General features: G+C 38.9%; 1 protein-coding gene across 1 annotated transcript; it reads right to left on the bottom strand.

Moving 5' to 3' along the window:
- Nucleotides 1–1156: 1156 nt before the first annotated feature.
- LOC124272832 (stomatin-like) lies at nt 1157–24179 on the bottom strand. Its single transcript, XM_046708053.1, has 8 exons — nt 24113–24179; nt 12284–12399; nt 9546–9618; nt 8913–8995; nt 4635–4838; nt 2878–2933; nt 2342–2420; nt 1157–1797 (listed from the first exon to the last, which is right to left on the bottom strand). Exons 1-8 carry the CDS (start codon nt 24177–24179, stop codon nt 1615–1617), a joined length of 861 nt encoding a protein of 286 aa, XP_046564009.1. The 3' UTR covers nt 1157–1614.
- Nucleotides 24180–24567: the final 388 nt, after the last annotated feature.

The following is a 24567-nucleotide window of genomic DNA, read 5'->3' as shown; positions in this document are numbered from 1 at the left end:
TGGAGACCCGGCGTGTATTAGAGACCCAACACTTACCGTATTTCCGCTGATAAGCGGTCGGGCGCTTATTTTCTAAACGGACATCCAGACCCGGCACATATTAGAGTGCAAGGCTCTTATTGGAGACCCGGCGCTTATTGCGTTTACTGGGTGTACAGTAATTACTTGTTAGTGAACGTTACGTCAAAGCTAGGAACCATTCCTTAAGAAATCCATTTTTGGATCAAGGGAGAATACATTTATTTAAAAAACGTATTAGAGGAAATACAGTATTTCTTAAACCGCCAGCTGATTTATCCAAACCGCCAGCTTATTTATCCCCCTCGCTTATTTGTTCCGGCGTTTAGTGGAGGAAATATGGTATTTCAACGATTTTATCGCAGCTATGGACCATGGTTTCATCTTCACCAAAATGTGCTCACATGGCTACTTGTACCTAAAACTTGGGAGGAAGTGAGTTGAGCTTTACGTCGCCTTAGCAATAATCCAGCAATATCACAACGGGAGACACCAGGAACATGCTTTACATATTGTACCCATGTAGGGAATCGAACTGGGTCCTCAGCGAACGCTTTAACCACTAGGCTGCCCCATAGCCCCTCCTAAAACATGGGCTGGATTGGAGAAATTCAGCCAAATCGTATTTTTTCAGTCATGCAGGATAAATTTCTTCACATTATGCCAAACTGAAAAACTTAAAGGGTCACATATGTTTAACGTTTTACAGATGCCAAAGAAGAAAATCTTCACAAATCTTAGCTTTCATAAACTCCCTCAGTATCAAACCCTTTTGTTATGTTCCCATAATTTATCATAAAACTCTGTTAATTGGTGAAACAGTTATAAAATTATAACACCCTTAATCTGAACAAAATGAATGAACCGAAAATCTTTGATTGTCTTCGGTGTCAAAAATGTTGTTAAAACAACCACCCTTATGCCGAATCAGAAAACCTTCAGCTAGAGGGATTTCTTCAGCAAGATTCAATGGCAGGCAATACCAAGTACAAGGAGACAGAGGCTTGTCCGTTCTATGCCAAGATGTCAGGGCTGATGTGAACAGAGGAAGTCATGTCTCGTCCACAACCAGATCGTGTCTTAAGTCTGTAACCTTTGTTACAACAGGACAATGAACAATAGATCGCTCTCCTGTGTGAACCTGTGTCTATTCCGCCTTAAAAATTAAATTATCAATTTTATTAATTTTGGTTTTGTTTTTGACACCGATGCCATGTTTGAGTGTTCCTTAACTAATTTTAGGCGTATAACACAAACACTGTAGCTGAAGACTTTTCATGCCCTAATGACTTTCATGACAGTTAGGCGTATAACACAAACACTGTAGCTGAAGACTTTTCATGCCCTAATGACTTTCATGACAGTTAGGCGTATAACACAAACACTGTAGCTGAAGACTTTTCATGCCCTAATGACTTTCATGACAGTTAGGCGTATAACACAAACACTGTAGCTGAAGACTTGTCATGCCCTAATGACTTTCATGACAAGCTAGTTCTACCAAGCTTCATTGTATGTTTATTAAAGATGCGCTCAGAAATATTCCATTTGTACTATAGCGTTCTCAACCACACACGAGACTGCCAGACTTCATTTTCATAGACGTCCATCCAATATGTTCATCGGCAGAGGGAAAATGATGGTCGAATTCTTTTCAGCTGCGACACTGCTCAGAGACTGCAAGTAACGCAACTGCAGAGCAGCTGGAGATTTCGCGATGATATCTGCAGCCTCCTTCAGGGCTCGGGATGCATTGTGTTCTCCTTCAGCAGCAATAATCTGCAACAAGAGGTCAAGAGGTCAAAAGGACATACAAAGGTCAAGGTCAGAGTTGGTCCTATGTAACCTGAATGTACCATGTGACATAAGGTCATAGAATTGTCAACCTATGTAAATCAATATAAGCTTTTGTCTCAGTTGTATCGTTGTTGTTGATTAGCAGCACACTCAGCCATACTCCAGCTATATGAACTGCACATGATCGAGTCTGGGTCAGCCAAACCAGAGATTGATGTCATGAGCAACAGCCCGCGAATAATGACACCTACTCAACCAAGTCACCTAGTCTGACCAGCACATCCAGTAGTCATCACAGGCCTAGACTGTTTGGTACACTGGTGATCTGTACCAGACCGGTGTTCTATCTCTCACTGCGCATAGAGCTTTCACAGTGTTTCAATCTATATTGGAGGACCATAGGAACAACGACCCTATATTCATATCCAGCTTCATAACGACCATGAAACCGAGCGGTGGGACGTCCCCGTAAAAATCTCGAGTTCATCCACAACTTGAGTGGAACAATCATGGAAGAGTGACGTACCTTGGCCCGAGCCTCTCGTGTTGCTTCAGCCTCAGCAGCCATGGCTCTCTGAAGCTGACAAGGCAGTCTCACATCCTTGCTGTAATGATGATGATGAGACTTGGGTCGAGGGGAGACACTTTTAAAACATTCTACCGTCTCGGTATTACAGTGTACTATCAACACATGTATTTATGGAGCTGTAGCTATAGAAAAGGTGCTTTTTGTATTTCTCCAACAATATGTTTCAGGGATCACTTTGGGACAAAAAACATCTTTCCATAATGATTCTTTTCAATTTCATTCCAATCACAATCCCCTGGTTTTAGGAAAATTCAAAATTTCAGCACGAGAAAATGACCAAAATCAGTAATTGCCTGAAACAGATTCCATTTGGTGCAAAAGGCATTCGTAAGTACTCGTGTCATTCCGGCAATGGTACAAATGGTACAAACGGCAGAATAATGACGAAAAGTATATCAATGGATCGCTGAAAATCAGTCATGAAACCAGGTCGTGAATGAAAGAAAATTTGAAAACAAACGGGTTCTACTCACACTTCCACCCTCTCCACCTGGACTCCCCACAGAGCAGTCGCTTCCGCTAGTAAACTCTAGACGACAAAATGTTCAATGAAAACACTGACAAGTCATCACAAACAGAAATGTTTGTTGTAATATTTAATTGATACTTACTTCCGAGGATGAAAAACTGAATTCAACATTATCTGTACTGTGATACAATGTGTTATAGCGTGTAAACTAATGACGGAGAGGAATAGATTTAACTATTATCAGCATTCCACAAACATAATCACCTATACGGTTTTCAATAACCTAATTAAAACTTGGTAGTGTAGGAAATGTCATTAGTCCTTCCCGAATGTTACACGTCTTGGCTCAGCATATTTAACTCTACTCAGTCATGTCTAACCATGCTATAGTCCGCTTGGCTCAGCATATTTAAGTCTACTCAGTCATGTCTAACCATGCTATAGTCCGCTTGGCTCAGCATATTTAAGTCTACTCAGTCATGTCTAACCATGCTATAGTCCGTTTGGCTCAGCATATTTAAGTCTACTCAGTCATGTCTAACCATGCTATAGTCCGTTTGGCTCAGCATATTTAAGTCTACTCAGTCATGTCTAACCATGCTATAGTCCGCTTGGCTCAGCATATTTAAGTCCAACTCAGTCATGTCTAACCATGCTATAGTCCGCTTGGCTCAGCATATTTAAGTCTACTCAGTCATGTCTAACCATGCTATAGTCCGTTTGGCTCAGCATATTTAAAGTCTACTCAGTCATGTCTAACCATGCTATAGTCCGCTTGGCTCAGCATATTTAAGTCTACTCAGTCATGTCTAACCATGCTATAGTCCGTTTGGCTCAGCATATTTAAGTCTGCTCGGTCATGTCTAACCATGCTATAGTCCGTTTGGCTCAGCATATTTAAGTCTACTCAGTCATGTCTAACCATGCTATAGTCCGTTTGGCTCAGCATATTTAAGTCTACTCAGTCATGTCTAACCATGCTATAGTCCGTTTGGCTCAGCATATTTAAGTCTACTCAGTCATGTCTAACCATGCTATAGTCCGCTTGGCTCAGCATATTTAAGTCTACTCAGTCATGTCTAACCATGCTATAGTCCGCTTGGCTCAGCATATTTAAGTCTACTCAGTCATGTCTAACCATGCTATAGTCCGTTTGGCTCAGCATATTTAAGTCTACTCAGTCATGTCTAACCATGCTATAGTCCGCTTGGCTCAGCATATTTAAGTCTACTCAGTCATGTCTAACCATGCTATAGTCCGTTTGGCTCAGCATATTTAAGTCTACTCAGTCATGTCTAACCATGATATAGTCCGCTTTGCTCAGCATATTTAAGTCTACTCAGTCATGTCTAACCATGCTATAGTCCATTTGGCTTAAAAGCAGACCCATGAATTGCAATCGAACTCGAAAACGAAAACATATAATACTCAATGAAACGCTGATCATAATCAAAACATTAGATCAAATCTGGGAGTTATTTGCAGAATTTATGTCCTACATATAAAAAAACTTGTTTAACAAACTATCATTAAAATGTTGACAGTTTACTATTTGTTACGAGGGAGGTGTGCAGAGAAAGGGACAGCCAGGTGTACGCGAGGCACGTACACAAGTGCCAACATAGATATTGATACATTTATCTGTGCTGTGCCGTATCCATCCTTTGACGCACACCTGGCTGTTCTTCCCTTTGCACTCCTATCCACTCACATTGAAAATAGTTATCACCCGTAATTTTATTTCTACAGTATATTTAATACCTGCATGAGATGGCTGATAGCTTCCCTCTCTGACAAAAGCTGGCTGAGATCTTTGGTTCCCAGGACATTCCTGAGTGTGTATGCTGCTAACAGTTTGGTGGAGCTGTAAACGTCACGGACATTGGTGACAGACATGATGGCGTTCTGGATGCGGTAGTAGATGACGGCGTCGACTGCCACTGTCACCGAGTCACGTGTCAACACCTTGTCAGAAACAGAGTATAAACACAACTATGCGGGCTCTCAACGACTTCAATCGTCTTCAAGGACTTTCAGAGTGGTATTCAGAGTGTGGCATTAGCATCACCATCCCCAACCCTAAACGCACCCCCATCCAGATATACTTCCTTGTTACTTTGTGAAAAACCACTATCCTGGCAGCGACACCATCCTCAACCCTAAACCCACCCCCCAACCAGATATACCTCCTTGTTACTTTGTGATAAAACCACTATCCTGGCAGCGACACCATCCTCAACCCTATACCCACCCCCAGCCAGATATACTTCCTTGTTGCTTTGTGAAAAACCACTATCCTGGCAGCGACACCATCCTCAACCCTAAACCCACCCCCAACCAGATATACTTCCTTTGTTACTTTGTGACAAAACCACTATCCTGGCGCGACACCATCCTCAACCTTAAACCCACCCCCCAGCCAGGTATACTTCCTTGTTACTTTGTGAAAAACCACTATCCTGGCAGCGACACCATCCTCAACCCTAAACCCACCCCCAACCAGATATACTTCCTTGTTACTTTGTGATAAAACCTCCATCCTGGCAGCGACACCATCCTCAACCCTAAACCCACCCCCAACCAGATATACTTCCTTGGAACTTTGTGAAAAACCACTATCCTGGCAGCGACACCATCCTCAACCCTAAACCCACCCCCAGCCAGATATCCTTCCTTGTTACTTTGTGATAAAACCTCCATCCTGGCAGCCACACCATCCTCAACCCTAAACCCACCCCCAACCAGATATACTTCCTTGTTGCTTTGTGATAAAACCCCCTTCCTTGCAGCGACACCATCCTCAACCCTAAACCCACCCCCAACCAGATATACTTCCTTGTTGCTTTGTGATAAAACCCCCTTCCTGGCAGCGACACCATCCTCAACCCTAAACCCACCCCCAACCAGATATACTTCCTTGTTACTTTGTGATAAAACCTCCATCCTGGCAGCGACACCATCCTCAACCCTAAACCCACCCCCAACCAGATATACTTCCTTGTTGCTTTGTGATAAAACCCCCTTCCTGGCAGCGACACCATCCTCAACCCTAAACCCACCCCCAACCAGATATACTTCTTTGTTGCTTTGTGATAAAACCTCCATCCTGGCAGCGACACCATCCTCAACCCTAAACCCACCCCCAGCCAGATATACTTCCTTGTTACTTTGTGAAAAACCACTATCCTGGCAGCGACACCATCCTCAACCCTAAACCCACCCCCAACCAGATATACCTCCTTGTTACTTTGTGATAAAACCACTATCCTGGCAGCGACACCATCCTCAACCCTAAACCCACCCCCAGCCAGATATACTTCCTTGTTGCTTTGTGAAAAACCACTATCCTGGCAGCGACACCATCCTCAACCCTAAACCCACCCCCAACCAGATATACTTCCTTGTTACTTTGTGACAAAACCACTATCCTGGCAGCGACACCATCCTCAACCTTAAACCCACCCCCAGCCAGGTATACTTCCTTGTTACTTTGTGAAAAACCACTATCCTGGCAGCGACACCATCCTCAACCCTAAACCCACCCCCAACCAGATATACTTCCTTGTTACTTTTAGTGACAAAACCACTATCCTGGCAGCGACACCATCCTCAACCTTAAACCCACCCCCAGCCAGGTATACTTCCTTGTTACTTTGTGAAAAACCACTATCCTGGCAGCGACACCATCCTCAACCCTAAACCCACCCCCAACCAGATATACTTCCTTGTTACTTTGTGATAAAACCTCCATCCTGGCAGCGACACCATCCTCAACCCTAAACCCACCCCCAACCAGATATACTTCCTTGGAACTTTGTGAAAAACCACTATCCTGGCAGCGACACCATCCTCAACCCTAAACCCACCCCCAGCCAGATATCCTTCCTTGTTACTTTGTGATAAAACCTCCATCCTGGCAGCCACACCATCCTCAACCCTAAACCCACCCCCAACCAGATATACTTCCTTGTTGCTTTGTGATAAAACCCCTTCCTTGCAGCTTGACACCATCCTCAACCCTAAACCCACCCCCAACCAGATATACTTCCTTGTTGCTTTGTGATAAAACCCCTTCCTGGCAGCGACACCCATCCTCAACCCTAAACCCACCCCCCAACCAGATATATTTCCTTGTTACTTTGTGATAAAACCTCCATCCTGGCAGCGACACCATCCTCAACCCTAAACCCACCCCCAACCAGATATATACTTCCTTGTTGCTTTGTGATAAAACCCCCTTCCTGGCAGCGACACCATCCTCAACCCTAAACCCACCCCCAACCAGATATACTTCTTTGTTTGCTTTGTGATAAAACCTCCATCCTGGCAGCGACACCATCCTCAACCCTAAACCAAACCCCCAGCCAGATATACTTCCTTGTTACTTTGTGAAAACCACTATCCTGGCAGCGACACCATCCTCAACCCTAAACCCACCCCAAACCAGATATACTTCCTTGTTACTTTGTGATAAAACCACTATCCTGGCAGCGACACCATCCTCAACCCTAAACCCACCCCCAGCCAGATATACTTCCTTGTTGCTTTGTGAAAAACCACTATCCTGGCAGCGACACCATCCTCAACCCTAAACCCACCCCCAACCAGATATACTTCCTTGTTACTTTGTAATAAAACCTCCATCCTGGCAGCGACACCATCCTCAACCTTAAACCCACCCCCAACCAGATATACTTCCTTGGAACTTTGTGATAAAACCTCCATCCTGGCAGCCACACCATCCTCAACCCTAAACCCAGCCCCAACCAGATATACTTCCTTGTTGCTTTGTGATAAAACCCCCTTCCTTGCAGCGACACCATCCTCAACCCTAAACCCACCCCCAACCAGATATACTTCCTTGTTGCTTTGTGATAAAACCCCCTTCCTGGCAGGGACACCATCCTCAACCCTAAACCCACCCCCAACCAGATATACTTCCTTGTTACTTTGTGATAAAACCTCCATCCTGGCAGCGACACCATCCTCAACCCTAAACCCACCCCCAACCAGATATACTTCCTTGTTGCTTTGTGATAAAACCCCTTCCTGGCAGCTTAATACACCATCCTCAACCCTAAACCCCACCCCCAACCAGATATACTTCTTTGTTGCTTTGTGATAAAACCTCCATCCTGGCAGCTTACACCATCCTCAACCCTAAACCCACCCCAACCAGATATACTTCCTTGTTGCTTTGTGATAAAACCCCTTCCTGGCAGCGACACCATCCTCAACCCTAAACCCACCCCCAACCAGATATACTTCCTTGTTACTTTGTTATAAAACCACCATCCTGGCAGCGACACCATCCTCAACCCTAAACCCACCCCCAACCAGATATACTTCCTTGTTACTTTGTGATAAAACCTCCATCCTGGCAGCGACAATTCATCCTCAACCCTAAACCCACCCCCAACCAGATATACTTCCTTGTTGCTTTGTGATAAAACCCCTTCCTGGCAGCGACACCATCCTCAACCCTAAACCCACCCCCAGCCAGATATACTTCCTTGTTACTTTGTGATAAAACCACCATCCTGGCAGCGACACCATCCTCAACCCTAAACCCACCCCCAACCAGATATACTTCCTTGTTACTTTGTGATAAAACCACCATCCTGGCAGCGACACCATCCTCAACCCTAAACCCACCCCAACCAGATATACTTCCTTGTTACTTTGTGATAAAACCCCTTCCTGGCAGCGCGACACCATCCTCAACCCTAAACCCACCCCCAGCCAGATATACTTCCTTGTTACTTTGTGATAAAACCACCATCCTGGCAGCGACACCATCCTCAACCCTAAACCCACCCCCAACCAGATATACTTCCTTGTTTCTCTGTGATAAAACCCCCTTCCTGGCAGCGACACCATCTTCAACCCTAACCCCCACCCCCACCCCACCCCCCCACCCCCAGCCAGATATACTTCCTTGTTCCTTTGTGATAAAACCCCCTTCCTAGCAGCGACACCATCCTCAACCCTAAACCCACCACACGCATGAAATATCCCCCTAAACCCAATGACACCCACCTCCTGGGGCGGCACATCAAAGATCAGGGTCCTCATGTCCACCTTGATGAAGGAGTCCAAGTATGGGTTGATGAAGAAAATGCCTGGATTGGAAATCGTTTAGTGGCCTCAATGAGACAAAAGTGTTAGGTCTGCATGAATGCACAAGGTGGGCAAATTGGCCACTGGCCTGTGAACCCTCTCTTGTGTTGTGGCTCATTTGCTTATACCAGGTGCGCTGTTCTGTTGACCATCATTTATATACTGATCTGAATATACTGGAATCTGGGCCGGATTTGCTAGTGATTGATATTATAAACAATAAACAACAAACAAAGCCTGATTTTGCTAACACATTTGGATACATTTTTGGACCAGCGCTGCCTGCTGGGAACCTATTCCTATCTGAATGCTGCACTATGGCGGCGGTTTGCTAATAATCGAGTCTGGACCAGACAATCCCGTGGTCAACAGCATGAGTGTCGATCTACGCAATTGGAATGTCATGTGTCAACCAAGTCAGCGAGTTTGACCACCTCTTACGACAAGCATGGGGTCCTGAAGACCCATACACCCGGATCTTCACGGGTGTCCAGTGGGATATGACAATGGGGAGGAAGTCAGGTGGTACTTAAACAAAGAAAAACATTGTACCTGGTTTCTTGTCTTGTCGGGACCTCAGTCGACCAAGTCGGAATATAACCACCTTCTCATAATGATTTAGCACCTGTCCCAAAGATGAAAGATTATGTCAAAAGTTACAGGCCAGAGTGCAAACTTCAAAATATCCCATGGGTTTCCAACTAGTCCTCCATTGGCTACTCCTCAGCAGTGAAGATGTTATCTGCCCATGAGTGGCCAGAGTCAAATTATACTTATTTTCTGAAAATGGAATATTGCTGAGTGCGGCATAAAACCGAACTCACTCACTCACTATTTTCTGAAAACTCCAACAAAATGATGTCAGCATCAAATACATGTACAGCCCTAACCCTGCACAGCTTGGGGTCAGGGGGAGTGGGTAGGGGGTCATTTTCTCAGCCGGCATGAAATATGAAACCCTGAATGAAACATCCCCCGTATAGTGATGCAGTGGGAAATTCAAATCTAGATTTAGAAAAAGATAATTATATTTTCAAAATGTATGTTTTGTAGACTGTTTTCATCCATACGTTTAGCTGTGAGCCTTCATAAACACACTTCTTTACATACTATGGCCTAAAATCATCCTGAACCGGTAACTCAAGATATATCATGGATTGTACTGGGATACTGCTTTGCTTTGCATCGAAATACAGCTTGGACCAGGCTATGTGCCTACACCCCATGTGTGTATAAGTTTGAACCCTACCTTTAATGGTCACAAGCACTGAAGGCTATCTACATATTTGAGAAACACACCTTACAAAGATCGCCACATCATAAATGTTGTCAGTATTTATATTCAAATAATTCTAAAAAATATTGTGATGAACTGAAAATAATCACCTGGTTTTTTTTAATCCTCTTATCAATTATATTTATCTGATGTAACTTGTCAAAATCTCAGGAGAAATGAAGGTCAATGTAACAACAATACCAGTGGTTAGACCAGTGACTGTAAGGATTTTGATAAAACATTGTTGTAAAAAAACCATGGGACATATGTGTAATATACAACAAACTTTATGGATAACAACTTCTTTTTATTCGTGAGTGCGACGTTTTCGATACAGACTCTTGTACCGTTGTCAAGCATTAATGGAACATGAAGAAGGGGGAAGTATATATATACTGAATGTAACAATGTAACAAAGAAAACCACATAATTAACATAATTGGCAAAGCAGTAAGCTGATGAAGCCAGAGAGTAGACAAAGGACAGGCGTGGAAGCCAACGATGTACAAATAATAATGAGATGTTTATACAGCAGAGTTTATACAGTAGATTGGGCTTGGTGGAAGAGTGCATCATATTGTACTTCCCAACTTCTAAAATGCCACTCAAAGCAGACATATGTGTGCTGAGAACCAATTCTGCGAGATCTACCGGAACTACCAAGTCCCAGAATACAGTGGATGGCTGACACACGCTCACTCACTGTATGCTGCTGTGGAGAAAATGGGTCGCTTTAAAGGTGAGTGTTGTTTTATGCCGCTTTTAGCAATATTCCACAAATATCAGGGCAGGGGACACCAGAAATGGGCTCAGTACATTGTACCCATGTGCGGAATCGACTCCAGGTCTTCAGCATGAACGCTTTAACCATTAGGCTACCCCAGCGCCCCCCCATAACAAGGAAGTTCAAAGATGAATAATGTCATCGGGGAGATCAGATCTGATAAACGAGTCATCAAGGGGTGAGTAGCGATGGCATGAATAGTCTGCAGCCAATACATTATGATGCAAATACGAAATGTTTGGAGAATATAAATATGTCTTCATGAATAATTTATATTAAATATCAAGAAATTAGAATAATAAATATGTCATGCCATTGCTCAAACTGAAAAATTTAAATAATATTTTCTATAAAGCCAAAAAAGAAATAGATACATTGCGAACAATGCTGCTTGTAGTCTAATGCAGTTCTGTCGGGGGCCTTAGTCAAATACCACAAGCTGTTGATGGCTTGGGCATATTCCTTTTTGTATATCTCACTTATATAAACAACAAACTTTCAATAAAAGTTCCTGAACTATTTATACTAAAAAAGAAATGGTGAAAATAAGATTGGTTGACAATGCAGTATGTTCTTTTTGTAATGATATCGTAATTTATGCCACGTTTATTGGGATAGCAATGGAACCAAAACCTTTTGGAATGACCTTGAAAATTGGATTATTCCTTGTTTGGTTTGGTAGTTTAGATAAGGACCCACTATTAAATCATATAATCCTCTCTGCTAAAAGTTAGATATACATTTGCACTTTGAATAAAATGTATCCAAAATTGATCAATTTCTTAAAGTTTTTAATAGTTGAAAAAATTATTTCCAAAAAGAAAAAATGATTTTGATAAATTTAAAAACGAAATGGTCTCCATTTACCCAGTATTTGAACCTGATGACTTCTGTTAACTTTTGATATTTTACCGGTATTTATTGGAGAACCTGGTTGTATCAGCAAATTACACCTGCTTACATATTTCTATATGCATCATGTATACTTGATTTGGGAACCCTAAAAACAAAACAAAAACCAAACCAAACCAAAAAATAAAATAAACAAAAAAACAAAAAAAATAGTTCCAAGCATAAAACACTCTTAAAACTAGTCGTAAAAGATTTCATTCAGGGACCCAAACCGCAAAACATTCATAGCACTTCAATAGGTCTTTTGGGTCGAGCCCTGACCCCATTAAAGGATGTGCTAACTGGACATGTCCACACCCTTGAAAGCACTGATCTTACCTTAGTGCACAGACAGAGGGAGAATGGAATGGTTGCTAGCATACAGATGATTGATACCAAGTACAAGATGTAACCACAGCAACCAATACTGCCTCCATCCTGGGATGCATGGAAACCTGCTATAGAACATATAGAAAACAATATGTAGTGGAGCAGCAAGGGTCACCTATTGTCTTAGTGTGAGTGAGTGAGTGAGTGAGTGAGAGAGAGAGTGTGTGTTGCGTGCATGCGTGCGTGAGTGCGGCCCAATCAGGATAATCAAATTTTCTGTTGTGGCAAAATTTGATACCCTGTTATTACTGTTGTAAGTACATTTCTTTACATCATATACTGGCTTTACTTGTGACAAAGCTGTGGAAGATTAACACTATCAGTTGTAAGTACATTTCTATACATCATATACTGGGTTTACTTGTGACAAAGCTGTGGAAGATAAACACTATCAGTTGTAAGTACATTTCTTTACATCATATACTTGGTTTACTTGTGACAAAGCTGTGGAAGATTAACACTATCAGTTGTAAGTACATTTCTTGACATCATATACTGGGTTTACTTGTGACAAAGCTGTGGAAGATAAACACTATCAGTTGTAAGGTTTCTTTACATCATATACTGGTTTACTTGTGACAAAGCTGTGGAAGATTCAGTTGTAAGTACATTTCTACATCATATACTGGTTTACTTGTGACAAAGCTGTGGAAGATTAACACTATCAGTGTACATTTCTTTACATCATATACTGGGTTTACTTGTGACAAAGCTGTGGAAGATTAACACTATCAGTTGTAAGTACATTTCTATACATCATATACTGGGTTTACTTGTGACAAAGCTGTGGAAGATAAACACTATCAGTTGTAAGTACATTTCTTTACATCATATACTGGGTTTACTTGTGACAAAGCTGTGGAAGATTAACACTATCAGTTGTAAGTACATTTCTTTACATCATATACTGGGTTTACTTGTGACAAAGCTGTGGAAGATTAACACTATCAGTTGTAAGTACATTTCTATACATCATATACTGGGTTTACTTGGCTGAGACAAAGCTGTGGAAGATTAACACTATCAGTTGTAAGTACATTTCTATACATCATATACTGGGTTTACTTGTGACAAAGCTGTGGAAGATAAACACTATCAGTTGTAAGTACATTTCTTTACATCATATACTGGGTTTACTCGTGACAAAGCTGAGGACGATTAACACTATCAGCTGTAAGTACATTTCTATACATCATATACTGGGTTTACTTGTGACAAAGCTGTGGAAGATTAACACTATCAGTTGTAAGTACATTTCTTTACATCATATACTGGGTTTACTTGTGACAAAGCTGTGGAAGATTAACACTATCAGTTGTAAGTACATTTCTATAGTACATCATATACTGGGTTTACTTGTGACAAAGCTGTGGAAGATAAACACTATCAGTTGTAGAGTACATTTCTTTACATCATATGGGTTTACTTGTGACAAAGCTGTGGAAGATTAACACTATCAGTTGTAAGTACATTTCTATACATCATATACTGGGTTTACTTGTGACAAAGCTGTGGAAGATAAACACTATCAGTTGTAAGTACATTTCTATACATCATATACTGGGTTTACTTGTGACAAAGCTGTGGAAGATTAACACTATCAGTTGTAAGTACATTTCTATACATCATATACTGGGTTTACTTGTGACAAAGCTGTGGAAGATAAACACTATCAGTTGTAAGTACATTTCTTTACATCATATACTTGGTTTACTTGTGACAAAGCTGTGGAAGATTAACACTATCAGTTGTAAGTACATTTCTTTACATCATATACTGGGTTTACTTGTGACAAAGCTGTGGAAGATAAACACTATCAGTTGTAAGTACATTTCTTTACATCATATACTGGGTTTACTTGTGACAAAGCTGTGGAAGATTAACACTATCAGTTGTAAGTACATTTCTATACATCATATACTGTGGTTTACTTGTAATACAAAGCTGTGGAAGATAAACACTATCAGTTGTAAGTACATTTCATTACATCATATACTGGAGTTTACTTGTGACATCTGTGGAAGATAACACTATCAGTTGTAAGTACATTTCTGACATATACTATCAGCTTACTCATGACAAAGCTGTGGAAGATTAACACTATCAGTTGTAAGTACATTTCTATACATCATATACTGGGTTTACTTGTGACAAAGCTGTGGAAGATAAACACTATCAGTTGTAAGTACATTTCTATACATCATATACTAGTTGTCACTTGGCTGTGGAAGATACACTATCAGTTGTAAGTACATTTCTATACATCATATACTGGGTTTTACTCGTGACAAAGCTGTGGAAGATTAACACTATCAGCTGTAAGTACATTTCTATACATCATATACTGGGTTTACTTTTGCACTGACAAAGCTGTGGAAGATAAACACTATCAGTTGTAAGTACATTTCTTTACATCATATACTTGGTTTACTTGTGACAAAGCTGTGGAAGATTAACACTATCAGTTGTAAGTACATTTCTTTACATCATATACTGGGTTTACTCATGTGACAAAGCTGTGGAAGATAAACACTATCAGTTGTAAGTACATTTTCTATACATCATATACTGGGTTTTACTTGTGACAAAGCTGTGGAAGATTAACACTATCAGTTGTAAGCCATTTCACTTGTGACATCATATACTGTGTTTACTCGTGACAAAGCTGTGGAAGATTAACACTATCAGTTGTAAGTACATTTCTTTACATCATATACTGGGTTTACTTGTAAGTACATTTCTTTACATCATATACTGACAAAGCTGTGGAAGATAAACACTATCAGTTGTAAGTACATTTCTTTACATCATATACTGGGTTTACTCGTGACAAAGCTGTGGAAAGATTAACACTATCAGTTGTAAGTACATTTCTATACATCATATACTGGGTTTACTTGTGACAAAGATGTGGAAGATTAACACTATCAGTTGTAAGTACATTTCTTTACATCATATACTGGGTTTACTTGTGACAAAGCTGTGGAAGATTAACACTATCAGTTGTAAGTACATTTCTATACATCATATACTGGGTTTACTTGTGACAAAGCTGTGGAAGATTAACACTATCAGTTGTAAATTACATTTCTATACATCATATACTGGGTTTACTTACATCAAGATACTATTTACCAAAGTACATTTCTTACATCATATACTGGGTTTACTTGTGACAAAGCTGTGGAAGATTAACACTATCAGTTGTAAGTACATTTCTATACATCATATACTGGGTTTACTTGTGACAAAGCTGTGGAAGATAAACACTATCAGTTGTAAGTACATTTCTTTACATCATATACTGGGTTTACTTGTGACAAAGCTGTGGAAGATTAACACTATCAGTTGTAAAATACATTTCTATACATCATATACTGGGTTTACTTGTGACAAAGCTGTGGAAGATAAACACTATCAGTTGTAAGTACATTTCTATACATCATATACTGGGTTTACTTGTGACAAAGATGTGGAAGATTAACACTATCAGCTGTAAGTACATTTCTTTACATCATATACTGGGTTTACTTGTGACAAAGCTGTGGAAGATAAAACACTATCAGTTGTAAGTACATTTCTATACATCATATACTGGGTTTACTCGTGACAAAGCTGTGGAGATAAGATTAACACTATCAGCTGTAAGTACATTTCTATACATCATATACTGGGGTTTACTTTAGACAAAGCTGTGGAAGATTAACACTATCAGTTGTAAAAGCACATTTCTTTACATCATATACTGGGTTTACTTGTGACAAAGCTGTGGAAGATTAACACTATCAGTTGTAAGTACATTTCTTATGCATCATATACTGTGGCTTTACTTAAGTGACAAAGCTTGTGGAAGATTAACACTATCAGTTGTAAGTACATTTCTTTACATCATACATGGTTTACTACTGACAAAAGCTGTGGAAGATTAACACTATCAGTTGTAAGTACATTTCTTTTTTACATCATATACTGGCTTTACTTGTGACAAAGCTGTGGAAGATTAACACTATCAGTTGTAAGTACATTTCTGTACATCATATACTGGCCAGTTTACTCCAGCAACAAAGCTGTGGAAGATAAACACCATCAGTTGTAAGTACATTTCTTTACATCATATACTGGGTTTTACTTGGTGACAAAGCTGGACACTATCAGTTGTAAGTACATTTCTTTACATCATATACTGGGTTTACTTGCATGACAAAGCTGTGGAAGATTAACACTATCAGTTGTAAAGTACATTTCTATACATCATATACTGGGTTTACATTTGTGACAAAGCTGTGGAAGATTAACACTATCAGTTGTAAGTACATTTCTAATCATATACTGGGTATACTCACAAAGCTGTGGAAGATAAACACTACTGTTGTAAAGTACATTTCTTTACATCATATACTGGGTTTACTTGTAGACAAAGCTGTGGAAGATTAACACTATCAGTTGTAAAGTACATTTCTATACATCATATACTGGGTTTACTGCAAAGCTGTGGAAGATTAACACTATCAGTTGTAAGTACATTTCTATACATCATATACTGGGTTTACTTGTGACAAAGCTGTGGAAGATAAACACTATCAGTTGTAAGTACATTTCTTTACATCATATACTGGGTTTTACTTGTTGACAAAGCTGTGGAAGATTAACACTATCAGTTGTAAGTACATTTCTTTTAGATCATATACTAGGTTTACTTGTGACAAAGTTGTGGAAGATTAACACTATCAGTTGTAAAGTACATTTCTTTACATCATATACTGGGTTTACTTTGTGACAAAGCTGTGGAAGATTAACACTATCAGTTGTAAGTACATTTCTTTACATCATATACTGGGTTTACTTGTGACAAAGCTGTGGAAGATTAACACTATCAGTTGTAAGTACATTTCTTTGCATCATATACTGGGTTTTACTTGTGACAAAGCTGTGGAAGATAAACACTATCAGTTGTAAGTACATTTCTATACATCATATACTGGGTTTTACCATCACTAACGTGGCCACATTGCATTTCTAAGCTGTGGACAAAGCTGTGGACGAAACACTATCAGTTGTAAGCACATTTCTATACATCATATACTGGGTTTACTCGTGACAAAGCTGTGGAAGATTAACACTATCAGTTGTAAAGTTAACATATCAGTTCTTTACATCATATACTGGGTTTACTTGTGACAAAGCTGTGGAAGATTAACACTATCAGTTGTAATAGTACATTTCTATACATCATATACTGGGTTTACTTTGTGACAAAGTTGTGGAAGATTAACACTATCAGTGTAATAGTACATTTCTTTACATCATATACTGGGTTTACTTGTGACAAAGCTGTGGAAGATTAACACTATCAGTTGTAAGTACATTTCTACATCATATACTGGGTTTACTTGTGACAAAGCTGTGGAGAAGATAAACACTATCAGTTAATAAGTACATTTCTTTACATCATATACTGGGTTTACTCGTGACAACAAAGCTGTGGAAGATTAACTTACTATCAGTTGTAAGTACATTTCTATACATCATATACTGGGTTTACTTGTGACAAAGCTGTGGAAGATTAACACTATCAGTTGTAAAGTACATTCTATACATCATACTGGAGTTTTACTTGTGACAAAGCTGTGAATGTAAACACTATCAGTTGTGTACATTTCTTTTACATCATATACTGTTTTATTTGTGACAAAGCTGTGGAAGATTAACACTATCAGTTGTAAGTACATTTCTTGACATCATATACTGGGTTCACTTGTGACAAAGCTGTGGAAGATTAACACTATCAGTTGTAAGTACATTTTCTATACATCATATACTAGGCTTTATTTGGCAATAAAGCTGGACGATTAACTATCAGTTGTAGTACATTTCTATACATCATATACTGGGTTTACTTTCGCGATAAAGCTGTGGAATGATTAACACTATCAGCTGTAAGTACATTTCTGCTACATCATATACTACAGGTTTACTCGTTAATACAAAGCTGTGGAAGATAAACACTATCAGTTGTAAGTACATTTCTATACATCATATACTGGGTTTACTCGTGACAAAGCTGTGGAAGATTAACACTATCAGTTGTAAGTACATTTCTACATCATATACTGGGTTTTACTTGTGACAAAGCTGTGGAAGATAAACACTATCAGTTGTAAGTACATTTCTATACATCATATACTGGGTTTACTTCTAGACAAAGCTGTGGACGATTAACACTATCAGTTGTAAGTACATTTCTTTACATCATATACTGGGTTTACTTGTGACAAAGCTGTGGAAGATAAACACTATCAGTTGTAAGTACATTTCTATACATCATATACTGGGTTTACTTGTGACAAAGCTGTGGAAGATTAACACTATCAGTTGTAAGTACATTTCTTTACATCATATACTGGGTTTACTTGACAAAGTTGTGGAAGATAAATACTATCAGTTGTAAAGTACATTTCTATACATCATATACTGGGTTTTACTTGTGACAAAGCTGTGGAAGATTAACACTATCAGCTGTAAGGTACATTTCTATACATCATATACTGGGTTTTACTCGTGACAAAGCTGTGGAAGATAAACACTATCAGTTGTGTAAGTACATTTCTACATCATATACTGGGTTTACTTGTGACAAAGCTGTGGAAGATAAACACTATCAGTTAATAGTACATTTCTTGACATCATATACTGGGTTTACTTCTGACAAAGCCGGAAGATTAACACACTATCAGTTGTAGGTACATTTCTTTACATCATATGCTGGGTTTACTCGCTGACAAAGCTGTGGAAGACAAAACTGCCTATCGGTTGTAAGTACATTTCTTGACATCATATCTGGGTTTACTCATTGACAAGCTGTGGAAGATTAACACTTATCCAGTTGTGGTACATTTCTTTACATCATATACTAGGTTAACTGACAAAGCTGTGGAAGATTAACACTATCAGTTGTAAGTACATTTCTTTACATCATATACTGGGTTTTACTTTCCGTGACAAAGCTGTGGACGATTAACACTATCCAGGTTGTAAAAGTACATTTCATACATCATATACTGGGTTTTACTTGTGATGACAAAGCTGTGGAAGATAAACACTATCAGCTGTTAAAGTACATTTCTTTACATCATATACTAAGGTTTACTTGTGACAAAGCTGTGGAAGATTAACACTATCAGTTGTAGAGTACATTTCTATACATCATATACTGGAGTTTACTTACAGCTGACAAAGCTGTGGAAGATTAACACTATCGGTTATGAAGTACATTTTCTGCCATCATATACTGGATTTACTCGTGACAAAGCTGTGGACGATTAACACTATCAGTTGTAAGTACATTTCTATACATCGCCATGCTAGGTTTACTTGTGACAAAGCTGTGGAAGATTAACACTATCCGGTTATGAAATACATTTCTTTACATCATTTACACAAGGTTTACTCGTGACAAAGCTGTGGAAGATAAACACTATCGGTTGGCAAAATTACATTTCTATACATCATATACTGGTTTACTCATTGACAAAGCTGTGGAAGATTAACACTATCAGTTGTAAAGTACATTTCTATACATCATATACTGGGTTTACTCATGACAAAGCTGTGGAAGATAAACACTATCGAGTTGTAAATTACATTTCTTTACATCATACCTGGGTTTACTTGTGACAAAGCTGTGGAAGATTAACACTATCCAGTTGTAAGAGTACATTTCTTTACATCATATACTGGGTTTACTTGTGACAAAGCTGTGGACGATTAACTTACTATCAGCTGTAAAGGAGTACATTTCTATGCATCATATGCTGGGTTTTACTTGTGACAAAGCTGTGGAAGATTAACACTATCAGTTGTAAAGTACATTTCTATACATCATATACTGGGTTTTACTTGTGACAAAGCTGTGGAAGATTAACACTATCAGTTGTAAGAATACATCAGGGTTGTAAGCTGTACATTTCTATAAAAGTACATCATATACATCGTTTACTGGGTTTTACTGGTGACAAAGCTGTGGACGATTAACACTATCAGTTGTAAGTACATTTCTATTACATCATATACTGGGTTTACTTGTGACAAAGCTGTGGAAGATTAACTATCAGTTGTAAGTACATTTCTTTACATCACATCATACTGGGTTTACTACTTGTGACAAAGCTGTGGAAGATTAACACTATCAGTTGTAAGTACATTTCTATACATCATATACTGGGTTTACTTGTGACAAAAGCTGTGGAAGATAAACACTATCAGTTTAATAACCACATTTCTATACATCATATACTGGGTTTACTCGTGACAAAGCTGTGGAAGATTAACACTATCAGGCTGTAAAGTACATTTCTATACATCATATACTGGGTTTACTTCTGTGACAAAGCTGTGGAAGATAAACACTATCAGTTGTAAAGTACATTTTCTTGACATCATATACTGGGTTTACTTGTGACAAAGCTGTGGAAGATAAACACTATCAGTTGTGCAAAGTACGTTTCTTGACATCATATGCTGGGTTTTACTTCTAGACAAAGCTGTGGACGAGATTAACACTATCGGTTAGCAAGTACATTTCTTTGACATCATATACTGGGTTTTACTTGTGACAAAGCTGTGGAAGATAAACACTATCAGTTGTAGGTACATTTCTTTTACATCATATACTGGGTTTTACTTGTGACAAAGCTGTGGAAGATTAACACTTATCAGTTGTAAGTACATTTCTATGCAGATCATATGGGTTTACTCATTGACAAAGCTGTGGAAGATAAACACTATCAGTTGTAAGTACATTTCTTGACATCATATACTGGGTTTTACTCGTGACAAAGCTGTGGAAGATTAGCACTATCAGCTGTAAGTACATTTCTTTACATCATATACTGGTTTACTTGTGACAAAGCTGTGGAAGGTGCTTTATCAGTTGTAGTACATTTCTTTACATCATATGCTGGGTTTTACTCGTGACAAAGCATGGAAGATTAACACTATCAGTTGTAAGTGCATTTTCTGCCACATCATATACTGGGTTTTACTCATGACAAAGCTGTGGAAGATAAGCACTATCAGTTGTAGTACATTTCTTTACATCATATACTAGGTTTTACTTGTGACAAAGCTGTGGGAAGATTAACTTGCACTATCCAGTTGTAGGTACATTTCTTTACATCATATACTGGGTTTACTTGTGACAAAAGCTGTGGAAGATTAGCACTATCAGTTGTAAGTACATTTCTATACATCATATACTGGGTTTTACTCGTGACAAAGCTGTGTGGAAGATTAACACTATCAGTTGTAAAGTACATTTCACATACATCATATACTAGGTTTACTTGTGACAAGCTGTGGAAGATTAGCACTAACAGTTGTAAGTACATTTCTTTACATCATTTACTACAGGTTTACTCGTGACAAAGCTGTGGAAAGATAAACACTATCAGTTAGCAAAGATACATTTCTATACATCCTTATACTGGGTTTACTTGTGACAAAGCTGTGGAAGATTAACACTATCAGTTGTAAGTACATTTCTATACATCGTATACTGGGTTTACTTGTGACAAAGCTGTGGAAGATTAACACTATCAGTTATTGAGTACATTTCTTTACATCATATACTGGAGTTTACTCGTGACAAAGCTGTGGAAGATTAACACTATCAGTTGTAAAGTACATTTCTATACATCATATACTGGGTTTTACTTGACGACAAAGCTGTGGAAGATAAACACACTATCAGTTGTAAGTACATTTCTTTACATCATATACTGGGTTTACTTGGCGACAAAGCTGGAAGATGTACTATCAGTTGTAAAGTACATTTCTTGACATCATATACTGGGTTTACTTGTGATAAAGCTGTGGAAGATTAACACTATCAATTTGTAAATTACATTTCTATACACATCATATACTGGGTTTACTCATGACAAAGCTGTGGAAAGATCGCTTACTATCAGTTGTAAAATTACATTTCTTCCATCATATACTAAGTTTACTTGTGTGACAAAGAGAAGCTGTGGAAGATTAACACTATCAGTTGTAGGTGCATTTCTTTACATCATATGCTAAGGTTTACTCGTGACAAAGCTGTGGAAGATAAACACTATCAGTTGTAAAGTACATTTCTTTTATCATATACTGGGTTTACTCGCGGCAAGAAAGCTGTGGAAGATTAACACTATCAGTTGTAAGGTATTTCTATACATCATATACTGGGTTTACTCATTTGACAAAGAAGCTGTGGAGATAAACACTATCAGTTGTAAAGTACATTTCTTTACATCATATACTAAAGGTTTACTTCCAGCTGACAGAAGCTGTGGAAGATTAACACTATCAGTTGTAGAATTTTCATTTCTTTACATCATATACTGCGTTTACTCGTGACAAAGCTGTGGAAGATAAATACTATCCAGTTGTAAGTACATTTCTTTACATCGTATACTGGGTTTACTCATGACAAAGCTGTGGAAGATTAACACTATCAGTTGTAAGTACATTTCTATACATCATATACTGGGTTTTACTCGCGTAGGCAAGCTGTAGGAAGATAAACACTATCGGTTATTAAAGTACATTTCTTTACATCATATACTAAGGGAACACTTTGTGATAGGCTGTGGAAGATTAACTATCGGTTGTAAAATTACATTTCTTTACATCATGCTATAGGTTTGCTTGTGACGAAGCTTTGTGGAAGATTAACACTATCGGTTGTAAATTGCATTTCTAAACATATCATATGCTGGGTTTACTTGTGACTGGCTGGAAGATTAACTTGCTATCGGTTGTAGAATTGCATTTCTAGGCATGTATGCTGGGTTTTGCTTGTACGATAAGCTGTGGAAAGATTAACTATCAGTTGTAGAGGTACATTTCTATACATCATATACTGGGTTTTGCTCGTGACAAAGCTGTGGAAGATTAACGCACTATCAGTTACAGCCAGTACGTTTCTTTACATCATATGCTGGGTTTACTTGTGACAAGCTGTGGAAGATTAACACTATCAGTTGTAAGTACATTTCTTTACATCATATGCTGGGTTTACTTGTGACAAGCTGTGGAAGATTAACACTATCAGTTGTAAGTACATTTCTTTTACATCATATGCTGGGTTTACTTGTGACAGAAGCTGTTGAAAATAGAAATTTTTCGTTCTTACAAAGATCAGTAACAGCAAATACGGTATTTTATTGAACGAAATATGGGAATTTTATCAATGTGTTTGCCGTCAGTGACAACAATCCGGAAGACAACTTCCTTTTCTTGTTTTGCTGGTCTATTGTTTCTAACTGGACACGGAAATTAGGGCTAACAATCATCCATCGCAGCTATAGCATGGGTATTGTCACCCATCACACGATTCTGTAGAAAAGATATAGATTTACATCCTTGGCACCAACATCTGACATAACGACTCTAAAACCGTTCTATCCCTGTTATAGACGATACTGTGACGATTAGCCCGATGTTTTGACCTTAACCGCAACACATAACATCTGTCATAACAACAGCTCTGACGCCCGTTTATCCGCCACACCTCGTTTTATCATACACCTCGTTTTATCAGCCAGTTTTATCATACTCTCATCTTAAAGAGTACTGTGACAATTTGCTTTGAGACGACCCTTAGCCGCAACACATAACGTAAATGCTTTAACAGATCTGGCGCCGTTTTATCATACCACCTCGTATATTATCACCTCGTTTTATCAGCCCGTTTTATCGCCTCTAAAATGTATTACGCGTTTTGCTGGTTGTTACCTTCTTCTATCTGTGTAGCATTCTTGATCCTTCGTTTCCTTACCTCATTTCTCTTTTCGTTTATCATGCGTTCTATTACTCTACTCATCCATAGCACTTTGTGACTAATTTGCCGGTATTTTGACCCTTAGCCACCAACACGCAACATCGGTCATAACAACAGCTCTAGCGCCCGTTTTATCATACACCCCGTTTTATCATACACCTCATTTTATCCGCCACCTCGTTTTATCGCCACATCGTTTACATAGCCATTTTATCGCCTCTCATCATAGTACTGGCGAAAATTTGCCTTTAGTTTGACCCTTAGCCACCAACATAACGTCTACTGGCAACAACAGCTCCTGGCGCCCGTTTATCATACACCTCTTTATCTGTACCCGAAAAACAGACAGACGGATTTTACAACGAAATTTTAAAAATTATTTTGGAGACTTAAAATAAATTCTTGATAA

Source organism: Haliotis rubra, unplaced genomic scaffold, assembly GCF_003918875.1.
Source record: "Haliotis rubra isolate DU_JTF1 unplaced genomic scaffold, ASM391887v1 Scf1732, whole genome shotgun sequence".
NCBI classification, from domain to species: Eukaryota; Metazoa; Mollusca; class Gastropoda; order Lepetellida; family Haliotidae; genus Haliotis; species Haliotis rubra.
The sequence above is the reverse complement of the archived record's forward strand: the minus strand, read 5'-3'. Positions and strand labels throughout refer to the sequence as shown.

Bases quoted from the DNA above. Each gene is read 5' to 3' on its own strand.
- LOC124272832 (XM_046708053.1), bottom strand. From the start codon at position 24,179: ATGATAAACGAAAAGAGAAATGAGGTAAGGAAACGAAGGATCAAGAAT. The intron at 12,400-24,112 runs GTAACAACCAGC...GTTCTATAGCAG, and splicing joins TGCTACACAGATAGAAGAAG to GTTTCCATGCATCCCAGGAT. The intron at 2,934-4,634 runs GTATTAAATATA...TTTGTCGTCTAG, and splicing joins CTATCAGCCATCTCATGCAG to AGTTTACTAGCGGAAGCGAC.